The following is an 18,633-nucleotide window of genomic DNA, read 5'->3' as shown; positions in this document are numbered from 1 at the left end:
GCCACACCGTTGGTACGTCCCCGCAGGCCCCGCCCCCTCCCCTGTTCCCTGCACCAGGGCCCGCATGGCGGCCGGCAGGCTCCCGGCGGCCGGACCGCGGTCCCGCACTGCCATGGCCCAGTGGAGGAAAAAGAAGGGGCTGCGGAAGCGCCGAGGCGCGGCCTCCCAGGCCCGCAGCAGCGACTCGGAGGACGGCGAGTTTGAGATCCAGGCGGAAGATGATGCCCGGACCCAGAAGGTAGGAGCGCGGGGCCAGGGCACACTTTGGAGTCCGGGCCCCGGGTCCGCGCATCGCCCCGCAGTCTCGGTATCCCCAGGTGGGGTGTGAGCACGGCTGAGGGTGGGGAGAGGTCGGCTGGCGGGGGTCGGGGACAGGACCGCCAGCCTGAGCACGTGTCTCCGTGCGGGTCACGCCCCGGCTCCCGACTCTAGAGTCTCTGTGTTTAGGGGCTCGGGCCTTCCGGCCTTCCTGGCCGGCTTTTGGTCGCGGCCCCTTATTGGCTACCTCCTGCCCATGGGGCGGGTCCTAGCGCCCTTTGGTCCAATGAAAAGTGCGGGTGCCGCGGCATTGACTTCAAGAGTTTGGGGGATTCTTGTCAGGTTGAATTGAGCGGAGGCCGGGCCCCGTGGCTTAATTCAGTGACGCCCCCAAGCCCCTGGGTAACCAATAGTAAATTAAACTCGCGTTTGCTGACCGCTTGGTATGTGCCGGGCTCCGCACTAAGAACTTTCCAAGCCTTATCGTTTAATTCTCATACCAGCTCCGGGAGCTAAGTGCTCCATCCCCGTTTCCCAGAGGAGGACCCTGAGGCCTAGAGAGGTTAAGGAACTTGACCAAGGCTGCACAGCCTGTGAGCGGAAGAGCTGGGATTCAAACCCCTGGTTCCGGGGGACCGTGATTTTTCCACTACTGAGTGCCAACTATATGCAAAAGGCGGGTGTGAGCACCAAGGGGACATTATTTCCCACAGCCCTGTGCCCATCCCGTGCCTGGTACAGAGTGGGGTTCGGGTAAGTAGATGAAAGCGTGGGTGTTTAGATGAAGAGAGGGATCTACGTTCCTCTAGGTCAGGGACCAGACTGGATCTTAATACGTTTCCCCACCCCAGTGGAGCCAGTGCTTGGCATACAGTAAGTGCTCTAGAAATGTGGAGAAATTGCTAAAGCACAGGAGGGCAAGGTAGTTGGTGCCAAAGAAGAGCCCACCGATATGGTCCAGACAAAGAGCTTTGTCCTGGTGCAGCCCTGTGTTCAAATGTGGCCCAACCTTGTACTGGCTCTGGGACTTTGGAAAGGTTGCTTAACCTCTCTGTGCGACATCTGCAGAAAGCAGAAGTTTCCACATGCCTACAAGACAGAGGATTATATGTGCCTCAAAGACTCATGAAAGGATTAAATTACGGTGTTCACTCGTTCTACTTATTCAGTAAATATTGCTGGGGCACCAGTGGGTTCCAGGCACTTTGTTTTCACGTGTCTAGAACAGAAGTTGGCAAACTCTTCCTGTTAAGGACCAGGTGGTAAATATTTTAGGCTTTATGGCGCCATATAAGGTCATTGTCTCCTTTCTTTGATGTTTTCACAATCTTTTAAATGTATGAAATCCATTTTTAGCTCACAGACCATACTAGACACGCTGTAACTCTGACCCAGACAGTTGTAGGGGCCCGCAGAGGGTCACAGAGGAGAGAACATAGACTCTGAAGTCAGGGTCCAAATCCCTGCTGGCTGTGAACGTGGGCCATCACTTCATTGCCCTGTGCCTCAGTTTCCTTCTCCGTAAAATGGACAGACTAATAGTGCTTACTTCACAGGGTTGCCGTGAGGATTAAAAGTGGGCGAGTTTATACGCATGCTCAGAGCGTCACCGGGCTTAGAGTGAATGCCACGAAAGTTTTAATCTTAGTATGAATTAGTGCTCCGTAAATGTTATTTCTGAGAGGAAGGGGGAACAGCTCTGTGGTCTGAGAAGGCTCCCCAGAGGAGGGGTCGGGGTTGGATATGGCTGTGCTAGGACAGGTGGGTCCTGTCTAGGCAGGAAGGAAGCCTGCACAGGAGAGAGCAGAGCTGGGAGGGGTGATGGGTCAGAAGGGGGCTCGGGAGAGGGAGACAGGGCAGCGTGGAGGAGTGTGGTCCCATACGCGGTACATGTTTGCTTGGCCCTCTAGAGTTTAAATTTTGAGGGCTTTGGATGACAGATCAGGATGAGGATGAGGATGAGACCACCTTTTATGTGCTGAGTGCTGTTTTAGGCCTTCCACTTGTCCGTGTAGTCTTAACACGCGCTATGAGACCCATGCTCCTGTCTATCATCCCCGTTTCCCAGATACGGAAACAGACTCAGGGAGATTTAGTGTCTCCCCTAAGGTCTCGCAACAGGTAAGTGACAGAGAGACAGAGTCGGGATTGAAACCTAGGCAGTCAGTCTGCACAGCCCACTCTCTGCCCCCTGCCCTGCCCTGGCCCGGTCATAGGGGAGCCCTTTAGCAGAGAGGTCAAGTGATCCGGCAGAGGCCTCTTCAGCTTGAATGGAGGGGCGTCCACAGCAAGACAGCCCCTCTCCCTGCCCCCAGTGGTCTGCTTGTGCCTGGCGTGATGCTGCCTCTCCGATCCTTCCTCCCAGCTGGGACCTGGCAGACCCCTGCCCACCTTCCCCACCTCGGAATGTGCCTCAGACGTGGAGCCAGACACTCGGGAGATGGTACGCGCCCAGAACAAGAAGAAGAAGAAGTCCGGAGGTTTCCAGTCCATGGGTGGGTGAGCCAGCGTCCGAGGACTTTGGGGGAGTCGCAGCAGGGGCTCACCCTGCCCTCTGTGCTCTGGTCTCTGGTACTGATGTCGGCCCAGCACCGTGGTAGGCATTGGGTAGACTGAGGTCGGGCCCAGTGTGAGAGCAGATAATGCAGACTCAGGGCAGCGCTGGCCCCAGAACAGGTGAGGCCGTTCGGGGTTTGACTGCAGGACGGGAAAGGGAGGAAAGGGGGAGCAGCACGTGGTACCGGGACACCTAGCTAGAGGGAAATAACGCCGAACCCTCTTTCTTCTTCTTTACGAATGGCGCAAAGAGTTAAATATCAAGGCAAATGTTTTAATGATTTTAAAAAGCAGAAGCCCTTTCTAAGATTGATCTGAACATTGTCTGATGTGACTTTTTTTCGGTTAGATATATGTTCACCAAAAAACACTGCAAACAGAGTTAAAATACATGCTGTATCCAGGACGTACTTGCATCCTTGGGGATGGATACAGGATTAACATCTCTAATATACAAAGAGCTTTTACAAATCAATAAGAAAAAGCTACCCTGATAGAAAATTGGGTGAAGAAAATGAACAGTCGACTCACAAAAGGAATTTGGACGATGAATTAATATATTAAAACTGTTAAACTTTTATCCACAATTAGAGAAAAAGCAAATAGAAATGTCCACACATGGCTACTTTTTGCCTTCCTGGATGATAAGGATGAAGCATTGACCCAAAACCAGCTATAATCACAGTGCTTGCTGCCCCTGGGCCTCCCATTGCCCTCCCATTGTCACAAAGCTGAGTCAGGGACAGTCTCAAAAGGCCACCTCCTCCCCCAGGCGGGGCCATGTGCCTCCTTGGTCAGCACCCACACCCACACCCATCGCAGGCCCTAGCCACTTCCCACTCTTCCCTTTTAGCTATAAAAAAATTGCAAACATATTAAAAAAATAGAAAACAGTGAGTCTCCCCATATCCATCGCCAGTGTCGTCTGTCCTGTTTCCTTCACAACTCCCCGCTTGTCCCCAGCATCCTGGAGGAATCTGATGAGAATGGCAGACGTGCCCTCTCGGTATCCCTGAATACTTCCCACATGAACTTACCACACCTGCAGCAGGCACAGATTCTCAGCAGGGCCGAGACCCCAGTGGTCTCATGGTGCTGAGTGTGTGTTCAAGTCAGAATCCGACTGAGGTGCGCTACCCCCCCAGGGGGTAGGTGTGTCTCCTGAGGTTTGTTCTGTCGCCTTTCTTTTCTTCTTGCTGTTGATGTTGATGACATGGTCATCTGCCCTTGTTGGCTTTCTGTCGTGTGCTACAGGGGCCGCCCTCCCCCTGACCATCCCTGTCTCTCTCCCAGGCTTGAGCTACCCGGTGTTCAAGGGCATCATGAAGAAGGGCTACAAAGTGCCAACACCCATCCAGAGGAAAGTACGAGACGGGACGGTTGATGGGGTTTGGGAGGACGGGATGACCGACTTGGCCCTCCTGTCCAGCCTCTCGACACCCGCCCCCTGTATGGTTGTCACGTCTATGTCCCTTCTGACTCTGCCAGAAGCCCCCCACAGCGAGTCCATTTCCCAGGCAGAGAAAGTTGGCATCTTTGCCCTTTGCGTCTCCACAAGGCTGCCTGCTGCTGAGCCCATGGCGAGGCAGCTTCCAGGTGCCCCATTATCTCTCCTGGGTCATGAGCATTGCGCTCAGACATTTAGCCAAGAGGTGGACAGTGATTCTCTGGGGTCCCAAAGAGGATAAGACAGGGAGGTGGAGTCTGGCTTTACCTAAAGAAGGGTGTATTCCAGCAGTGGAAGAGCTGGGAGTAGTGAGCTGCTCGTCCCTGGAAGTGTACACAGAAGCCTTGGCAGGAATGGGCTCAGGACCTGACAGCAGGCCCAAGGTTGCCCACTCCCTAGGACCTCAGTGCTCTGGATCTTGCGGTACAGGGATCCAGAGCTGACCCTGCTCCCTCCCCCCACCTGCTTCCCTCCAGACCATCCCTGTGATCCTGGACGGCAAGGACGTGGTCGCCATGGCCCGGACTGGCAGTGGCAAGACAGCCTGCTTCCTCATCCCCTTGTTCGAGCGGCTCAAGACCCGCAGCGCCCAGACTGGGGCCCGTGCCCTTGTCCTCTCGCCCACCCGCGAGCTGGCCCTGCAGACCATGAAGTTCACCAAAGAGGTGTGCTGGGGCCCAGGCTGCTGGGCTGAGCTGGGGCCGGTTTGGGAGGCCGGCACAGGCTGTGTCATCTCTCTCTCTCTCTCTCTCTCCCTCCCCATAGCTCGGCAAGTTCACAGGCCTCAGGACCACCCTGATCCTCGGCGGGGACAAGTAAGAGCCCCCTTGCTCCATGCAGTGGGCCGCACCCTGCAAGCGTAGCCCGGGTCTCCAGGGTGCCCGATCCCCTGAGCCTGGGTGGCTTAGGAACGATGGCGGCTTCTCTGCATATCCCAAAAAGAAGGGGAAACGTGCAGTAAAATAGCACAAGAATTTCCCACGCAATTCCCAGTGGGGGCTCGTGCTCTTGGGGGAGCCCGCGGTGCGCAGGGTCTGCCCTCGGGCAGCTCAGTTGTACCAACTTTCACACGTACGCCTAATAGTGAGCTGTTGCACAGAAATCAGGGAGTGTTTGCAGTCGCTCAGATTTGAGAACTGTAGGGTTTCCTGATGTGCTGGTCCTGTGTTTGCGGGTGGCAGACACCATACCTGTTCTCCAGGTGAGCAGACAGCACGTGACGGGCCCAGAGCTGCGGAACCTAGCCTCCTGCCCCGTCTCACAGCTTTTCCCTCACAGGGCGGCCCCTTCCTTGTTCTTCTCTCGGAATGTCACTGTGACCAGTCACTTTGGATTCTGAGAAGAATGTTTGGTTTTTAAGTGTTCCTTTGCCTGCATTGTATTTAGTTATCTGGGGAGCTCGCGATGATCCGAGATACCTCCCTGGATGAGGCCAGACTCAAAACTCTGGCTCCTTCGGGTGTCCCGAGTGTTCCAGAGAAGGGCCAGAGTTAGGGCCGCGAACCCGAGGGTGTAAGAACAAGGACAGGGGTCCAGGCCGCCTGGAATCTTGGGGAGCTGGTGGTTCTGGGGCTAACTGGTACGTGGCACTGGAGGCAGAAGCAGGCTTGTGGTGGTCCAGAGAGGGGGTGCAGGGAATACCTGGGCAGAGCCCATCTCCTCGGGGAACTCTTCATGGTATCAGTCCTTCTGTGTGTTTCTGTGATAGCCTTACGCTACCTCAGAGCCTAGGGGCGGGGTATGGGCCTCCCGTGGCCACCTGGAGAGGGAGAGGGAGAGGGAGAGAGTTTAAAGCGGCTGTTGTGTCAAGCTGACGCCTCCTCTCCCCACCCCCCACCCCAGGATGGAAGACCAGTTTGCTGCGCTGCACGAAAATCCCGACATGTGAGTTTGGGTTGAGGACGGTGGTCTAGGGTCTCTTCCCTGACAGGCAGCTGCTGGGGAGTGTGAGGAGGGGTCTGCTGGGAGCCCCGGCTGACCTGGCCTGCACACCCCCTTCCAGAATCATTGCTACCCCAGGGCGCTTGGTACACGTGGCTGTGGAGATGAACTTGAAGCTGCAGAGCATAGAGTACGTGGTGTTCGATGAGGCAGACAGGTAAGGCCACATGCACTGCCCCACACACGTGCGCCAGGGTTTACCCTGAGGCCCGGAGGAAGGGCTTGGCCGGAAGAGACCGGCGTGGCCGCACTCAAAGCTGTTTACCCGCACCGTGGACCACAGACCCGAGGCACCACCGGGGCTGACGGCTGCCTGCACCCAAAGTTTTTATTTTGTGTTTGTATGTTGTATTTCGTTTTAGGCCTATGGGAGGAAACAGTAAAACAACAAACACATGATTTCGTAGAAATACAAAGTAGCACAAATCTGGGAGCAGGCCGGAGCCAGGCAGTGGGATCATAACTCAGCTCTGAACTTGGGCAGATCTGAGGGTTGGTGCCTGTCGGTGGGCTCCGGACAGGGGATCCACCAGCCCACACTGGCAGGTGCTGGGAGAGTCCACGCTTGGAAAGCATTCAAACCATGCCTGGCGCAGAGGGAAGGCCACTGGCATTGGCCTCGGAGCTGCGTAGCTGAGAATAGACGAGGTTTTTAGGTCGTCACTGCCAGGGATGAGGTGGTCACATGTGGTCACGCAGAGAAAACGTGAGCTAGAAAGTGAGGTAAAGAGTCATATGGGGCACACACCAGTGCACATGGCAGAGAGCCCGCCGGGGGCAAGGGCGACGGGTTTGGAACTTGCTGGAATGGGAGCCCCTCACCCAATCCCTGCCCTCTGTCCCCCAGGCTCTTTGAGATGGGCTTTGCCGAGCAGCTGCAGGAAATCATCGGCCGCCTCCCCGGAGGCCACCAGACCGTTCTGTTCTCTGCCACGCTGCCCAAACTGCTGGTGGAGTTCGCCCGAGCGGGTGAGTGAGCCGGGGTGGGGCTGGGGCCGCCACTGCTCAGGGGCCTGGGAGCTTGTCCTGCCGTCCCTACCCACCCCCTGCCCCCAACACCTTCCCTGTGCCACCCGCAGGCCTCACGGAGCCCGTGCTCATCCGGCTCGATGTGGACACCAAACTCAATGAGCAGCTTAAGGTGAGGCTCCACCCGGGCCCCTTCCGGAGCCTGCAGCTGAGACCCTGTGAGCCCACCTCGGCCCCTCTCCCCGCAGACCTCCTTCTTCCTTGTGCGTGAGGACACCAAGGCTGCCGTGCTGCTCCACCTGCTGCGCACCGTGGTGCGGCCCCAGGACCAGACGGTGGTGTTTGTGGCCACGAAGCACCACGCCGAGTACCTCAGCGAGGTAGGGGGTTGGGGAAGCCAACACTGGGCCACCCTCCTGGGGACCACCACCACCCTCCATGGCCAGCTTGGAGCTGCAGTTCCGGGTGAGGCCACCAGAGGGCAGCACTAGAGCAGGACACTGGCCTGGCCAGGGCCGGTCCTCTTTTATTCTTTAACTTTTTATCATAAAGAATTCCAGGGGCGCGTGGGTGGCTCAGTCAGCTATGCATCTGCCTTCGGCTCAGGTCATGATGCCCAGGTCCTGGGTTCGAGCCTCCCTGCTCCGCGAGGAGCCTGCTTCTCCCTCTCCCTCTGACTGTCCCCCTTCTCTCTGTCTGGCTCTCTCTTATGTGCATTCTCTGTCTCTCTCTCTCTCTCTCAAATAAATAATAAAATCCTTAAAAAAAAAAAAAAAAAAGAATTCCAAACACATATTAACGTCAGCAAATAGCATCACGAACTCCCAAGTACTCAGTGATCGACTCACGCCTAGTCTTGATTCCTCTGACACTCTCCTACATCCGAGTTACTTTGAAGACTCTTCCCGGCCCCAATCCTGCCATTTTCTGTAGATTTTCGTGTCCCGTGTAGTTCGCGTTCTAAAACGGAAGCATCCCCTGCGAACTGGAAGCTGGGTAAAGTGTCCTGAGCTTCCGGGAGCAGCGTGGTGGAGTTTTTCCATACCTCTGCACCTGGGACCCTCGGCATGGGGGAGTCCGGGTGCCCCAGAGGCTGCCTGGGCCCCTTGCCAGTCATTGCCACTCCCCCGGGGTGGCCACCCCTGAGGTCTGTTATCTGAGGACACGGTTCACTGGGTTTCACATGGTTGTTGTGCATTTAACGGTGCTTTCTTTGTGCAGCTGCTGGTATCACTGATGAATAAAACCAAAATAGTAGTTTTTAATGAGCAAAGGCACGGAGAGGTTAGGGAACTTGCTCAAGGTCACACAGCTTGTTAGTGGCGGAGGTGGGATGAGGTTGGTGTCCTGGGCTGGCACTTCCCTCCGGGAGACCTCCACCCGTGTCCGCAGCTGCCCTGCAGAGCTGGGATTCTGACCAGAGCTTCCTGCCCCCCCGGAACCCATGGTCTTCCCATCCCATCCTCGCACTCCTGCCGGGGCTTGGCTCCCTCGCCCGCCTCCTGCAAGCCCGTTTCCCTCCCTCTTGTCTTCACTCTGAGCAGCTGCTGACAACACAGGGGGTGAGCTGCGCCCACATCTATAGCGCCCTGGACCCGACGGCCCGCAAGATCAACCTGGCCAAGTTCACCCACGGCAAGTGCTCCACCCTCATCGTGACGGACCTGGCGGCCCGCGGCCTGGACATCCCGCTGCTGGACAACGTCATCAACTACAGCTTCCCTGCCAAGGGCAAGCTCTTCCTGCACCGCGTGGGTGAGGAGCCCAGGACCGGGCCTGGCCCAGGGTGGGAGCTGAGCATGCAGAGCCGGCACTCCGGGGAGAGACCTGGAGGCCTGGGGAAGGGCCCCCTAAGTTCGCGGCTCGGGGATGTGGCCCAGGCATTCCCACAGCTTGGAGCAGCTCTGGAGGCCCCATTCTGGGCTCTCTCTCCATGTCCTGTCCTGGGGCCCGATGGCATGCCACTCAGCCCCCCTCCTCCTCACAGTCCTCTCCCGAAACTCTGTCATTTTAGTTCCTCTCCTTTAAACCTTTGCAAGGCTGAACTCTGCCTCCTGTTCACCCAGGGAGATGGCAGGGAGCTCCTGACTTTCTCCAGTCAGCACGTGTGGCCCACCTTCCTCTCTGCCCTCCCAGGCCCAAGTACTCTATAATTTTTCGGGGATAAAAGTAAGGCAGCCACGTAGTCGGAAAAGTGGGAAATGAACCAAAGCACATAGAAGGCGGTAAGCCACGCACCTGTCACTGGTGATGTGACAGCGATTGGTGCCTGCCCAGCGTGCCTGTCGGGCCCGGGTATGAGCATTTTATTGGCTCTTTCCATCTTCACAACCATCCTGGGTAGCAGGTGCCAGCAGCATCAGCCCCATTTTACAGACAAATATACTGAGGCCAGAGAGGTTCATAACTGGCCAGGGGTCATGCAGATAGCAAAGTGGGGCAGCTGGGGTTGGAACCCCCCCTCTTCACCATTGTCCCTCCTTGTCTCCCTGCTGGCACGGCTGTCATTCTAGTGTGTCTCTTGTCACTGCTGCCTTTTAAAAAATCGTGGTAAAGTATATGTAACACACAGTTACCATTTTAATCATTCTTAGGTGTATGTTCAGAGACATTAAGTACATTCATATGGTTGTGCAACCGTTAACCGCCTCCAGAACCTTCTCCTCGTCTTTCCAAACTGAAACTCTGTTCTCATTAAACTAATACCCTGTCCCCCCTTCCCCAACCCCAGGGAACCACCATTCTATTCTCTTTGCTTTCTTTTAACTCAGAACTGTGCGTGCTTCATTTGTAAACACGAATAAGTTAAATGCACGTCCGTGAGAAAAGAATCTGGAGGGCAGGTTCCGTATGGTTGAACATCGTTGAATAAGTAAATTCGGGCTCCCCGTGCTGGGCCCCAGGGGAATTGCTTCCACCTTCAGTCGGGGAGTGTGGGAGGCCTCCGTCTGGGCCCCGGACTGCAGGTCTGGAGACCTTGGCTCCCTGTTGGTGCCTGCTCGCTGTGTCCATGCTCTGGGGAGAGCTGGCTTGCAGGTTCCTTGAGGGGCACAGAAACCCCGCAAAGGGAGTTCCTCATGTGCTCTGTGACCCGCAGTGTAAGTCAGACCACCCCAAATGAATCTTGCAAACGTGGTGACACTTTGTTTTTGCGAGATCCAGAAACAAGCCAAAGGTAACGTCGCACTTGGATTCACTTAACACAGAATTAGAATCACGCTGGACATTCTTTCCTGTCATTTTTTTCTTGCGTCAGTGTATGTCCTGCATGTTTTCTGTTCACCACGAAACATCACTCTTTGACAGGTTGGTAAGTCTGTTTGTAAAGGGCCAGATAGTAAATGCTTTAAGCTTCGAAGGCATATAATCTCCCTGATCTCTGCCATTGTAGCTTGAAAGCAGCCTTAGAAAATATGAATAAATAAATGAAGGAGCATGGCTGAGTGCCTATAAAACTTTATTGACACAAACAGGTCGGGGGCCAGCTCTGGTCATTGGCCGCAGTTTGCCAGCCCGTTTCCTCACTTGTGTAATTCGCACCATGTGATCATCAGCTAAGCCGTTTAGCCCAGCCTCTGTCAAGTCTTTTTTTTTTTTTTTTTTTAAGATTGTATTTATTTATTTGATAGAGACACAGCGAGAGAGGGAACACAAGCAGGGGAAGTAGGAGAAGGAGAAGCAGGCTTTCCACGAACAGGAAGCCCAATGTGGGACTTGATCCCAGGACCCCGGGATCACGACCTGAGCCAAAGGCAGACGCTTAACATCTGAGCCACCCAGGCGCCCCTCTGTCACGTCTTGAAGTGGTTTCCGACTTGGGCTTGTTGTGGGCAGAACTGTCGTAGACATTCTTGAACGTGCATCTTTGGATGATCCTTGGTTATTTCCTCGGGGAAAATCTCCCAAAACAGGGATGCCAGAGACTTTTGATATTGATAATGAGCACAGGTGGCCTCATCTTTATTTCTGCCGACTTCCCAGAGCACTGTGTGGGCTCACACACATGTGCAGGGACCCTAGTGATCATTGCTGCCCCTTCTCACAGTCGAGGACAGCAGCTCAGTGAGGTGTGGCCTTGGCCTGACCCGTGCCCTTGGGAGTCGGGCCAGCGGGACTCATGCTGGGCTTTAGGGCCCTTTGTCTTTGCTTCAGCTTGACCTTTTTTCCCCCCACAGGCCGCGTGGCCCGGGCTGGCCGAAGCGGCACGGCCTACTCCTTGGTGGCCCCAGACGAGGTCCCCTATCTGCTAGACCTGCACCTGTTCCTCGGCCGCGCCCTTACCCCTGCCCGCCCCCATGAGGGGTCCTCAGGTGAGTGGAGGCCAGGGGATTGGGGCAGGAGGTCCCTGGGGGTCCGCTGCAGAGCCCACGGTGCAGGCAGGGAGAGGCTGTACTGGCTCTGGGAGGAGGCGGGCCTGGATTGGACCCCAGGGCGAAAGCCCTGTATTTTAAACTCAGAATTTCATATAAAAATCCAGATTTCTGATGTCTCTTGGAAAGCAGCTGGGTCTGACTGCCGAGTCTACCTTTCCCTGAGGTTGTTGTACAGGCCATCTGGGCCGTGCACCCCGGATAGAAGGGCCCCCAGGCTCGCTGCACGCCCACCTCCCTTGCTCCTCTTGTTTGCCTGGCCCCTGTGGGCATCTGTTTGAGACCCTGCCCTTGACTATGTTTCCGGGACAGCCCAGGCAGGCAGAGGGAGACTGAAGTTCCCAGAACTTTCCCAGAGTCTCTGGGGTGGGACTGTATGGGGTGGGCGATGGTGATCATGGTAGCCTCCTCCTGCGGTCCTACTGTGTGTCAGGCCCTTAGTGCACCTTATCTCCTGTGTCTATCTGAGAACACAGAAGGGTTGCTTTGTAGGTGAGCCAGGCCACTAGTCCCACGTTGCTTGTTACTCAGCAGGGAGTTGGGAGCCCGGATTCAGGAAGCTGGGTGTAAATGGAGCCCGTGCACGGGGCACCCTGCGCCTTCCCTGAGCACCCCATGTGCCACGTCCTGGTTCCAGAGCGCCGGGAGCACCTGCAGCTCAGCCCTTTGTCCAAATGCAGATTCCAGAGCCCCTGGCAGACCTCCTGGGTCGACACCAAGCAGTGGGGGTGTGAGGGGCAGAGAGAGGGAAGGAGCCCCCACAACAGTGTCCCAGAAGAAGCCAGGCACGGGGTAGTCATCTGTTGGGGGCGGCCATCCTACACCTGCCCCAGAGCTAGCCAGGATGGGTGGCCCTGCTCTCGAGCCAGTGCGGGGGCCGAGTCTGGACAGCACCCTGTGGCGCGCTGCTGGGCAGGACTAAACCTCTGCTGAGCCTCGTGTCCTCTTCTGTAGCGTGGGGTTGTCCGGCGGTCTCGTGGGAGAGTCAGTGGAAAGAGCAAGCTGGTGAATGGCTTGGGCTCTGCAGGTCGTACGACCTACAGCAGCTCCTCAGAGTCCGACAAAGACAGAACACAGCTAGAGGGGTTCTTCCCGAAAACAGGCAGCGGCCCTCAAGCTGTCACTGTGGACACGTGGTCGAGCTCTGTCAGGTGGCCGGCCAGAGCCGCGGCTCCATCCCTGGGGACGATGTGATTTGGGACCAGGGTGGGGAGGGACGGCTGCAGGCAGGGGGCCAGGCCGCAAGGCCTCCGACGGGCTCCATGTGTGGCTGGCAGGCGCGGGCAGTGTGGACGGCGTGCTGGGCCGGGTGCCGCAGAGCGTGGTAGACGATGAGGAGAGCAGCCTGCAGGGCACCCTGGCGGCGTCGCTGGAGCTACGGGGCCTGGGCCGGGTGGCTGACAACGCCCAGCAGCAGTACGTGCGCTCCCGGCCCGCGGCCTCGCCCGAGTCCATCAAGAGGGCGAAGGAGCTGGACCTCGCGGTGCTGGGCCTGCACCCCCTCTTCAGTGAGTCCCCGCGTGGGGGGTTTGGGACAGTGCGCTACGGGTGGGCCCCACGGAGCCTCCCCAGTCTCACGCCTCCTCCCCGTCCCCACCAGGCTCGCGCTTCGAGGAGAGGGAGCTGCAGCGGCTGAAGCTGGTGGACAGCATCAAGAACTACCGCTCACGGGCGGTGAGTAAGGGGGTGGGAGAGCCCGCGGGGGCCGGGGTCCCGGAGGCTACTAGGGAGTCAGGACTGTGGCCAAGCTCCTGACCCAAAGCCAGACCCCAGTGGGGCTTTTCCTCTGAGCTTGCGGCTCTGCCCCCTCAGCATCTCTAGACATGCCCCTTGTCCCTGCTAGTCTGCAGCGGGTACTCTGTGTGGTAGCCATTTCCTGCCGCTTCCAGAGGGGGAGTGACATGTGTTGGGCCTGTCAGTGGCCTCGAGCTGGCTTTTAGTCACCTTTCATGCCCTCTTGACTCACACTGGGCACCCCACCGGGGTGCCAGGTAAACCAGGATCAAAATGCCACTCTCACTTGTCCCAGCTGTGTGACCTCGGGTTGGTGACTTGCCCTCTCTGGGCCTCCTTTCTAATGGGGAAATGCAGGTAATCAGAGTACCAACCTCACAGAGTTGGAAGGACCTGGGGAGGAATGCCACAGAGAGCCCACCAGGCTGCTGAGGGCAGGGCTGGGAAGGAGGCCACTGGGGGAAGGACTGGTGTGTCCCCTCTGCAGACCATCTTTGAGATCAACGCCTCCAGCCGGGACCCGAGCAGCCAGGTGATGCGTGCCAAGCGGCGAAAGGACCACAAGGCCATCGCCAGCTTCCAGCAGGGGCGGCAAGGGCGGCAGGAGGACACAGCTGGCCCAGCCCCCAGCTGCTCAGCACCCCAGGAAGAGAAGCCTGAGGAGGAGGAGGAAGAGGCAGCAGAAGAGAGTGTGGAGGTACTGCTCCCACCTCTAACCGCCCCCTGCCCCCGGCCCAGCCTCTACCCCCAGGCCCAGTCTCTGATTTGTACCAAGGGCTCAGTAGCCAAAAAATACAGGTTAAAACTTCCTGGACTGGTCCATAATGTACAGAGCAAGGCCAGGCCCAGAGAGGGGCAGGGCCTTGCCTTGGTCAAACAGCCTGAGGGACCAGCCTGGAGCTGGAAAGGGGTCTTAAGTGATTCTTTTTTTTTTTTTTTTTTAAGATTTTATTTATTTATTTGACAGACAGAGATCACAAGTAGGCAGAGAGGCAGGCGGAGAGTGAGGAGGAAGCAGGCTCCCTGCCGAGCAGAGAGGCCGATGCGGGGCTCGATCCCAGGACCCTGAGATCATGACCTGAGCCGAAAGCAGAGGCTTTAACCCACTGAGCCACCCAGGTGCCCCTGGAAAGGGGTCTTGCCCCAGTTGGCCCCCAGCTTCCTCCTCTTACACCCGGCCAGCTCTTGTGGTGCCAAGGTCATCCTACAATGCAGAGCAGGAAACAGGGCACAGAGAGAGGTACCAGACTTTTATTTTTATTTATTGTTTTCTTTTAAAGATTTTATTTATTTATTTGACAGAGAGAGAGGCCCAACAAGAGAGGAAACACAACCAGGGAAAGTGGGAGAGGGAGAAGCAGGCTTCCCACTGAGCAGGGAGCCCGAATGGGCTCTCGATCCCAGGAACCCGGGATCACGACCCGAGCTGAAGGCAGATGCTTAATGACGGAGCCATCCAGGCACCTGGAAGTATCAAAGTTTTAAAGTCCTGGAAGCCGCTGGCCCTTAACTCTAGCCGGACTGGCAGGTGACGAGGCCAGTGGCTTCCCCGGGGGGCTGCAGGTGTGACACTGGTGTCCATCTGCCAGGATGTCTTCACGGAGGTCATGGGCCGGAAGCGGCCACAGCCGGGACCTGACCGGAGAGCCAAGAGGCGGAGGGAGGAGGCCCGGCATCGGGACCAGGAGTTCTACATCCCCTACCGGCCCAAGGACTTCGACAGTGAGCGGGGGTGAGTGGCTGGTCCTGGGGTCAGGCAGATGGGGCCTGATGGGCCCCCCACTAACCCTGTGGCGTGTCCTCTCCCTTTGCCTGCAGCCTGAGCATTGGTGGGGACGGGGGCGCATTTGAGCAGCAGGTGGCTGGCGCTGTGCTGGACCTGATGGGGGACGAAGCCCAGAACCTGACCAGAGGCCAGCAGCAGCTGAAGTGGTGAGCCAGCAAGCGAGTTGGCGAGCGCACGCCCCCTGTGGTCCCACACAGGAGGCAGGTGGGCTCCCATTTGCTCCCCCAGAGCAGGAAATGTCACCCTCCCACATTCGATTGTGTGCAGCGTGGACTGTGAGCCCTTCCATGTCGTCCCACGTGATCGCACATGGCAAGGACACTGACCCTATCACCCCCACCACCACAGCCTGTGCCCGTGATTTGATCGTACACAACAGGGATCTGGGTCCACCTGTCCTTCCTGCTGGCTCGTCTTTCTCGACAGAGCTCATGACCCGTCTCTCCCATTTGGACTCTGGTTCGAGAGAAATGGCGTGACTCAACCCAGGGTCACCAAGCCAGGAGGTGGCAGAGTAGGATTGGTACCCTCACTGGGCCCCTAACCCTGATCCAGGGACCCCAATTCCCAGTGACCCCCCCACACCATCTTTTGAGATCTGGGCTGCTAGGAAGAGGCGAGGAGGGGCAGGGAATGGGCCTTAATTGAGCACTTGCTGTATGCTGGACATGGGCCAGCTGCTTCCCTTGTGAGGGTGGGGAAGAAACAGGCGCCGAAGGAAAGTAGGCTGCGCCAGGCCACCTCCTTCCACATTAGCTCTCCCGACTCCATCTCCTGCAGGGACCGGAAGAAGAAGCGCTTTGTGGGACAGTCAGGACAGGAGGACAAGAAAAAGATCAAGACAGAGAGTGGCCGCTACATCAGCAGTTCCTATAAACGGGACCTGTATCCGGAGGGGCGGGGCCGGGGGCGGGGCGAGCAGCCCCTAGAGGCGGGCGCGGGTTGAGGGGAGGGGACAGGGCAGCCTCTCTCACTGGGTACTCTGGGTGTTGGGGCGGGGCTGAGCAGCTCCTGTTGCCCCGCCCCCAGAGGTGGTACCTGTATCTGCTGGAGTGGGTGCAGGACCTACTCCCCACCCAGGGGTATCTAGGGCATCATGGTCCCGCACGTAGCCTCCTTAACTCGGCTCCCCAGCTACCAGAAGTGGAAACAGAAACAGAAAATCGATGATCGGGATTCAGAAGACGAAGGAACGTCCCAGCCGCGAGGCCCAGAGCGAAGAGGTGGGAAGCGCGGAAGAGGCCAAGGTAGGATGGTCCTCAGAGCAGGTTGGCAAGTGTCTTTTGGATCATCCCGGCCTTGGTTCTCTGTGAGGCTGCAGTGGGATGTGAATGGGCTCTGTCCGCTCCCCTCAGCGTCTCTCCTCCCTGGTTAGGTCTCTTACATTTCTTCCTCTGTCTGTCTCTGTCTTGGGTTTTCTCAGAAACTTCCTCTCTGTCACTCTCTCTTGCTGGGTCCCCGTTCCTCTCTTCCTCTCTCTGACTGTGCATCCCTGTCCCTGCTCCTCTCGGCTGCTTTCTCCTCATTCTGTCTTTGTTTCCTTTTCTTCCCATCTCTCAGACTTTCTGTCTCCATCTGTCGCCCTTGTCATTTCATTTTTTGTTTCCTTTCTTCCTCTGTCTTGGTCTTTCTCTCCCCTTTCTGTCTTCATCTCTCTCCCTCATCATATCTCTCCCTCTCTCTACACAGGCATCTCTGTATTTGGTCTCTCCTTCCCTGTCTCTCTGTGCTCCCTTTTCCCTCTTGGTGTCTCTGTCTGTCTCCATCTCTCTATGCCTCTGTGGACATGCCCCTGCCTCCCCTGGGCCTCTCACCCCTCATGGCTCAGCTCCCAGTGTTAGCCACTGCTCTGGGTCTGCCTGTGGGCTTCAGGAAGGAACAGCCATTCTCCCTCTGTGCTTTGTCCTCATTGGGGGTGATGAGTCCCTGTCGGGCACCCTGGCCCCTGTGGAGACATCTGGGACCGCCGTAATGATCATCTGTGTGGAAGCCCTGAAAAGGTCACTCTTACGGGTGGGGAGGAGCCAGACAGGGAGAGGGAACATGGTAGAGGAGGGGAGGCTAGGGTTTATTGGGGAGCCAGGGAGGCGGGAGTGGGGGGAGGTGCCCTTCTAGATCCCTGGGAGAACAGGCTGAGGTGGGGCCATGATGTCTACTGCTGCCGCTATGTGACCTGGGGCCCAGCCCTTCGCCTCTCTGGCCTTCTCTGCCCTCTCTCCTGCCCAAGGAAGTTAAGCTAACGGCTTAACATGCCGAGAGCATGCGGTCTGTGGAAATAGGGATTGGAGTCTGTCCAGTCAGGGCTGGGTCCCCGGTGCCCAGCATAGGGCTCATGCTCAGTAAATCTCCATCGAGTGGTCTGTAATCATGATAGTGCACTTGGGAGGCCCTTACTGTGGGTTGGCTCTCGTTCCCAGCACTGTACACACCTCCTCCTCAACCGACTCCTCGTTGGGACCCATGAGTCCCATAATTCACAGCGGGGAACGGAGGCTCAGAGAACTTAAGTGACTTGCTCAGGGTCTGAGAGGTCACGGCTGGGATTTGGACCCCAGCGGTGTGGGCTCAAGGGTCCATGCTGTTGACCACGGCAGCAGACTATGGAAGCTTTATTGAGCACCTACAATGAGCCAGACCCTGGGGCCACACCAGTGAACCCAGAATGGGCGGGGGGGCGGGGGGCGGTCTGGAGGCTTCCGGGAAGAGGAGGCCCTAGGAGTAGACCAGAAGGCTGAGCTCCCTGAATTCCTGACAGGTGCATCCCAGCCCCGCAGTCCGGGCGCCCCCGCAGGCCGTGTGCGCTCAGAGCTCAAGACCAAGCAGCAGATCTTGAAGCAGCGGCGCCGGGCGGAGAAGTTGCGCTTCCTGCAGCGAGGGGGCCTGAAGCAGCTGTCCGCCCGTAACCGGCGCCGAGCCCAGGAGCTGCAGAGGGGTGCCTTTGGCCGGGGCACCCACGCCAAGAAGGGCAAGATGAGGAAGAGGATGTAAGGCAGGTGACCCTGCCCCATGGCTCCTCGCGTGCTGCAGGGGTGGACGTCAGTAGATGTTCCCGAGTGCCACCGTGTGCCTGGCCCTGGGCCGGCCACTGGCGGAGCTCCCTGCAGGAAAGGGGTGCTGTCTGGCCACCCGGGGCCGTGGCCACCTCTGCCCGAGGTGGAGCCATTCATGCTCAGTCTTCAAGGATGCACAGGGGTTTGCCAGCCGGGTGGGGGCAGCCAAAACCCAAGTTGGCCACTCAGCTGCTGCTGCTTCCATGTGTCCTGGGTGGTTCACAAGTTCAGAGGTGGTGGCCACATGGGGCGAAGCCCTGAGTGCCTAAGGCCTGGTGATGTATTTTTAATGTAATAAACCTTTATTAAGCATCTCGAGCGGACTGGGAGTGCAGTCTACCACGGAGCCGGAAGGGGCGGACCCAGCTATGAAAGCCCCAGCTACTGTGGCCAACAGTCAAGAGGGTGGTGGCTGGGGGTGGGGGGGGGGGTGTGGGGCAGAGGGCTCAGCGGCTCCTCCTCTGGCTGTGAAGGGGACTCACACGGCCCCCACCACACCCACAGGTCAGAACCGGTCCTGGC

The 18,633-nt window shown here is 57.5% G+C and overlaps 1 protein-coding gene across 1 annotated transcript; it reads left to right on the top strand.

Moving 5' to 3' along the window:
* Positions 1 to 57: 57 nt before the first annotated feature.
* Positions 58 to 18,427, top strand: LOC111156396 (DEAD-box helicase 54). Its single transcript, XM_022517251.1, has 20 exons — positions 58 to 238; positions 2,624 to 2,753; positions 4,108 to 4,178; positions 4,738 to 4,926; positions 5,027 to 5,076; positions 6,104 to 6,145; positions 6,264 to 6,359; positions 7,050 to 7,171; positions 7,282 to 7,343; positions 7,420 to 7,551; positions 8,716 to 8,926; positions 11,347 to 11,481; positions 12,819 to 13,049; positions 13,142 to 13,215; positions 13,763 to 13,972; positions 14,865 to 15,007; positions 15,094 to 15,207; positions 15,842 to 15,946; positions 16,196 to 16,308; positions 17,817 to 18,427. Exons 1-20 carry the CDS (start codon positions 65 to 67, stop codon positions 18,047 to 18,049), a joined length of 2,637 nt encoding a protein of 878 aa, XP_022372959.1. The 5' UTR covers positions 58 to 64; the 3' UTR covers positions 18,050 to 18,427.
* Positions 18,428 to 18,633: the final 206 nt, after the last annotated feature.

The sequence above is a fragment of the Enhydra lutris genome, unplaced genomic scaffold (assembly GCF_002288905.1).
Source record: "Enhydra lutris kenyoni isolate GAN:26980312 unplaced genomic scaffold, ASM228890v2 scaffoldscaffold46, whole genome shotgun sequence".
NCBI lineage: Eukaryota > Metazoa > Chordata > Mammalia > Carnivora > Mustelidae > Enhydra > Enhydra lutris.
This window is presented reverse-complemented; position numbering and strand designations above follow the sequence as displayed.

Excerpts from the sequence above, each read along its gene's own strand:
- LOC111156396 (XM_022517251.1), top strand. The coding sequence starts at position 65 with ATGGCGGCCGGCAGGCTCCCGGCGGCCGGACCGCGGTCCCGCACTGCC. Across the intron at positions 7,172-7,281 it reads GGTGGAGTTCGCCCGAGCGG|GCCTCACGGAGCCCGTGCTC; the intron begins GTGAGTGAGCCG and ends TGCCACCCGCAG. Across the intron at positions 13,050-13,141 it reads GGGCCTGCACCCCCTCTTCA|GCTCGCGCTTCGAGGAGAGG; the intron begins GTGAGTCCCCGC and ends CGTCCCCACCAG.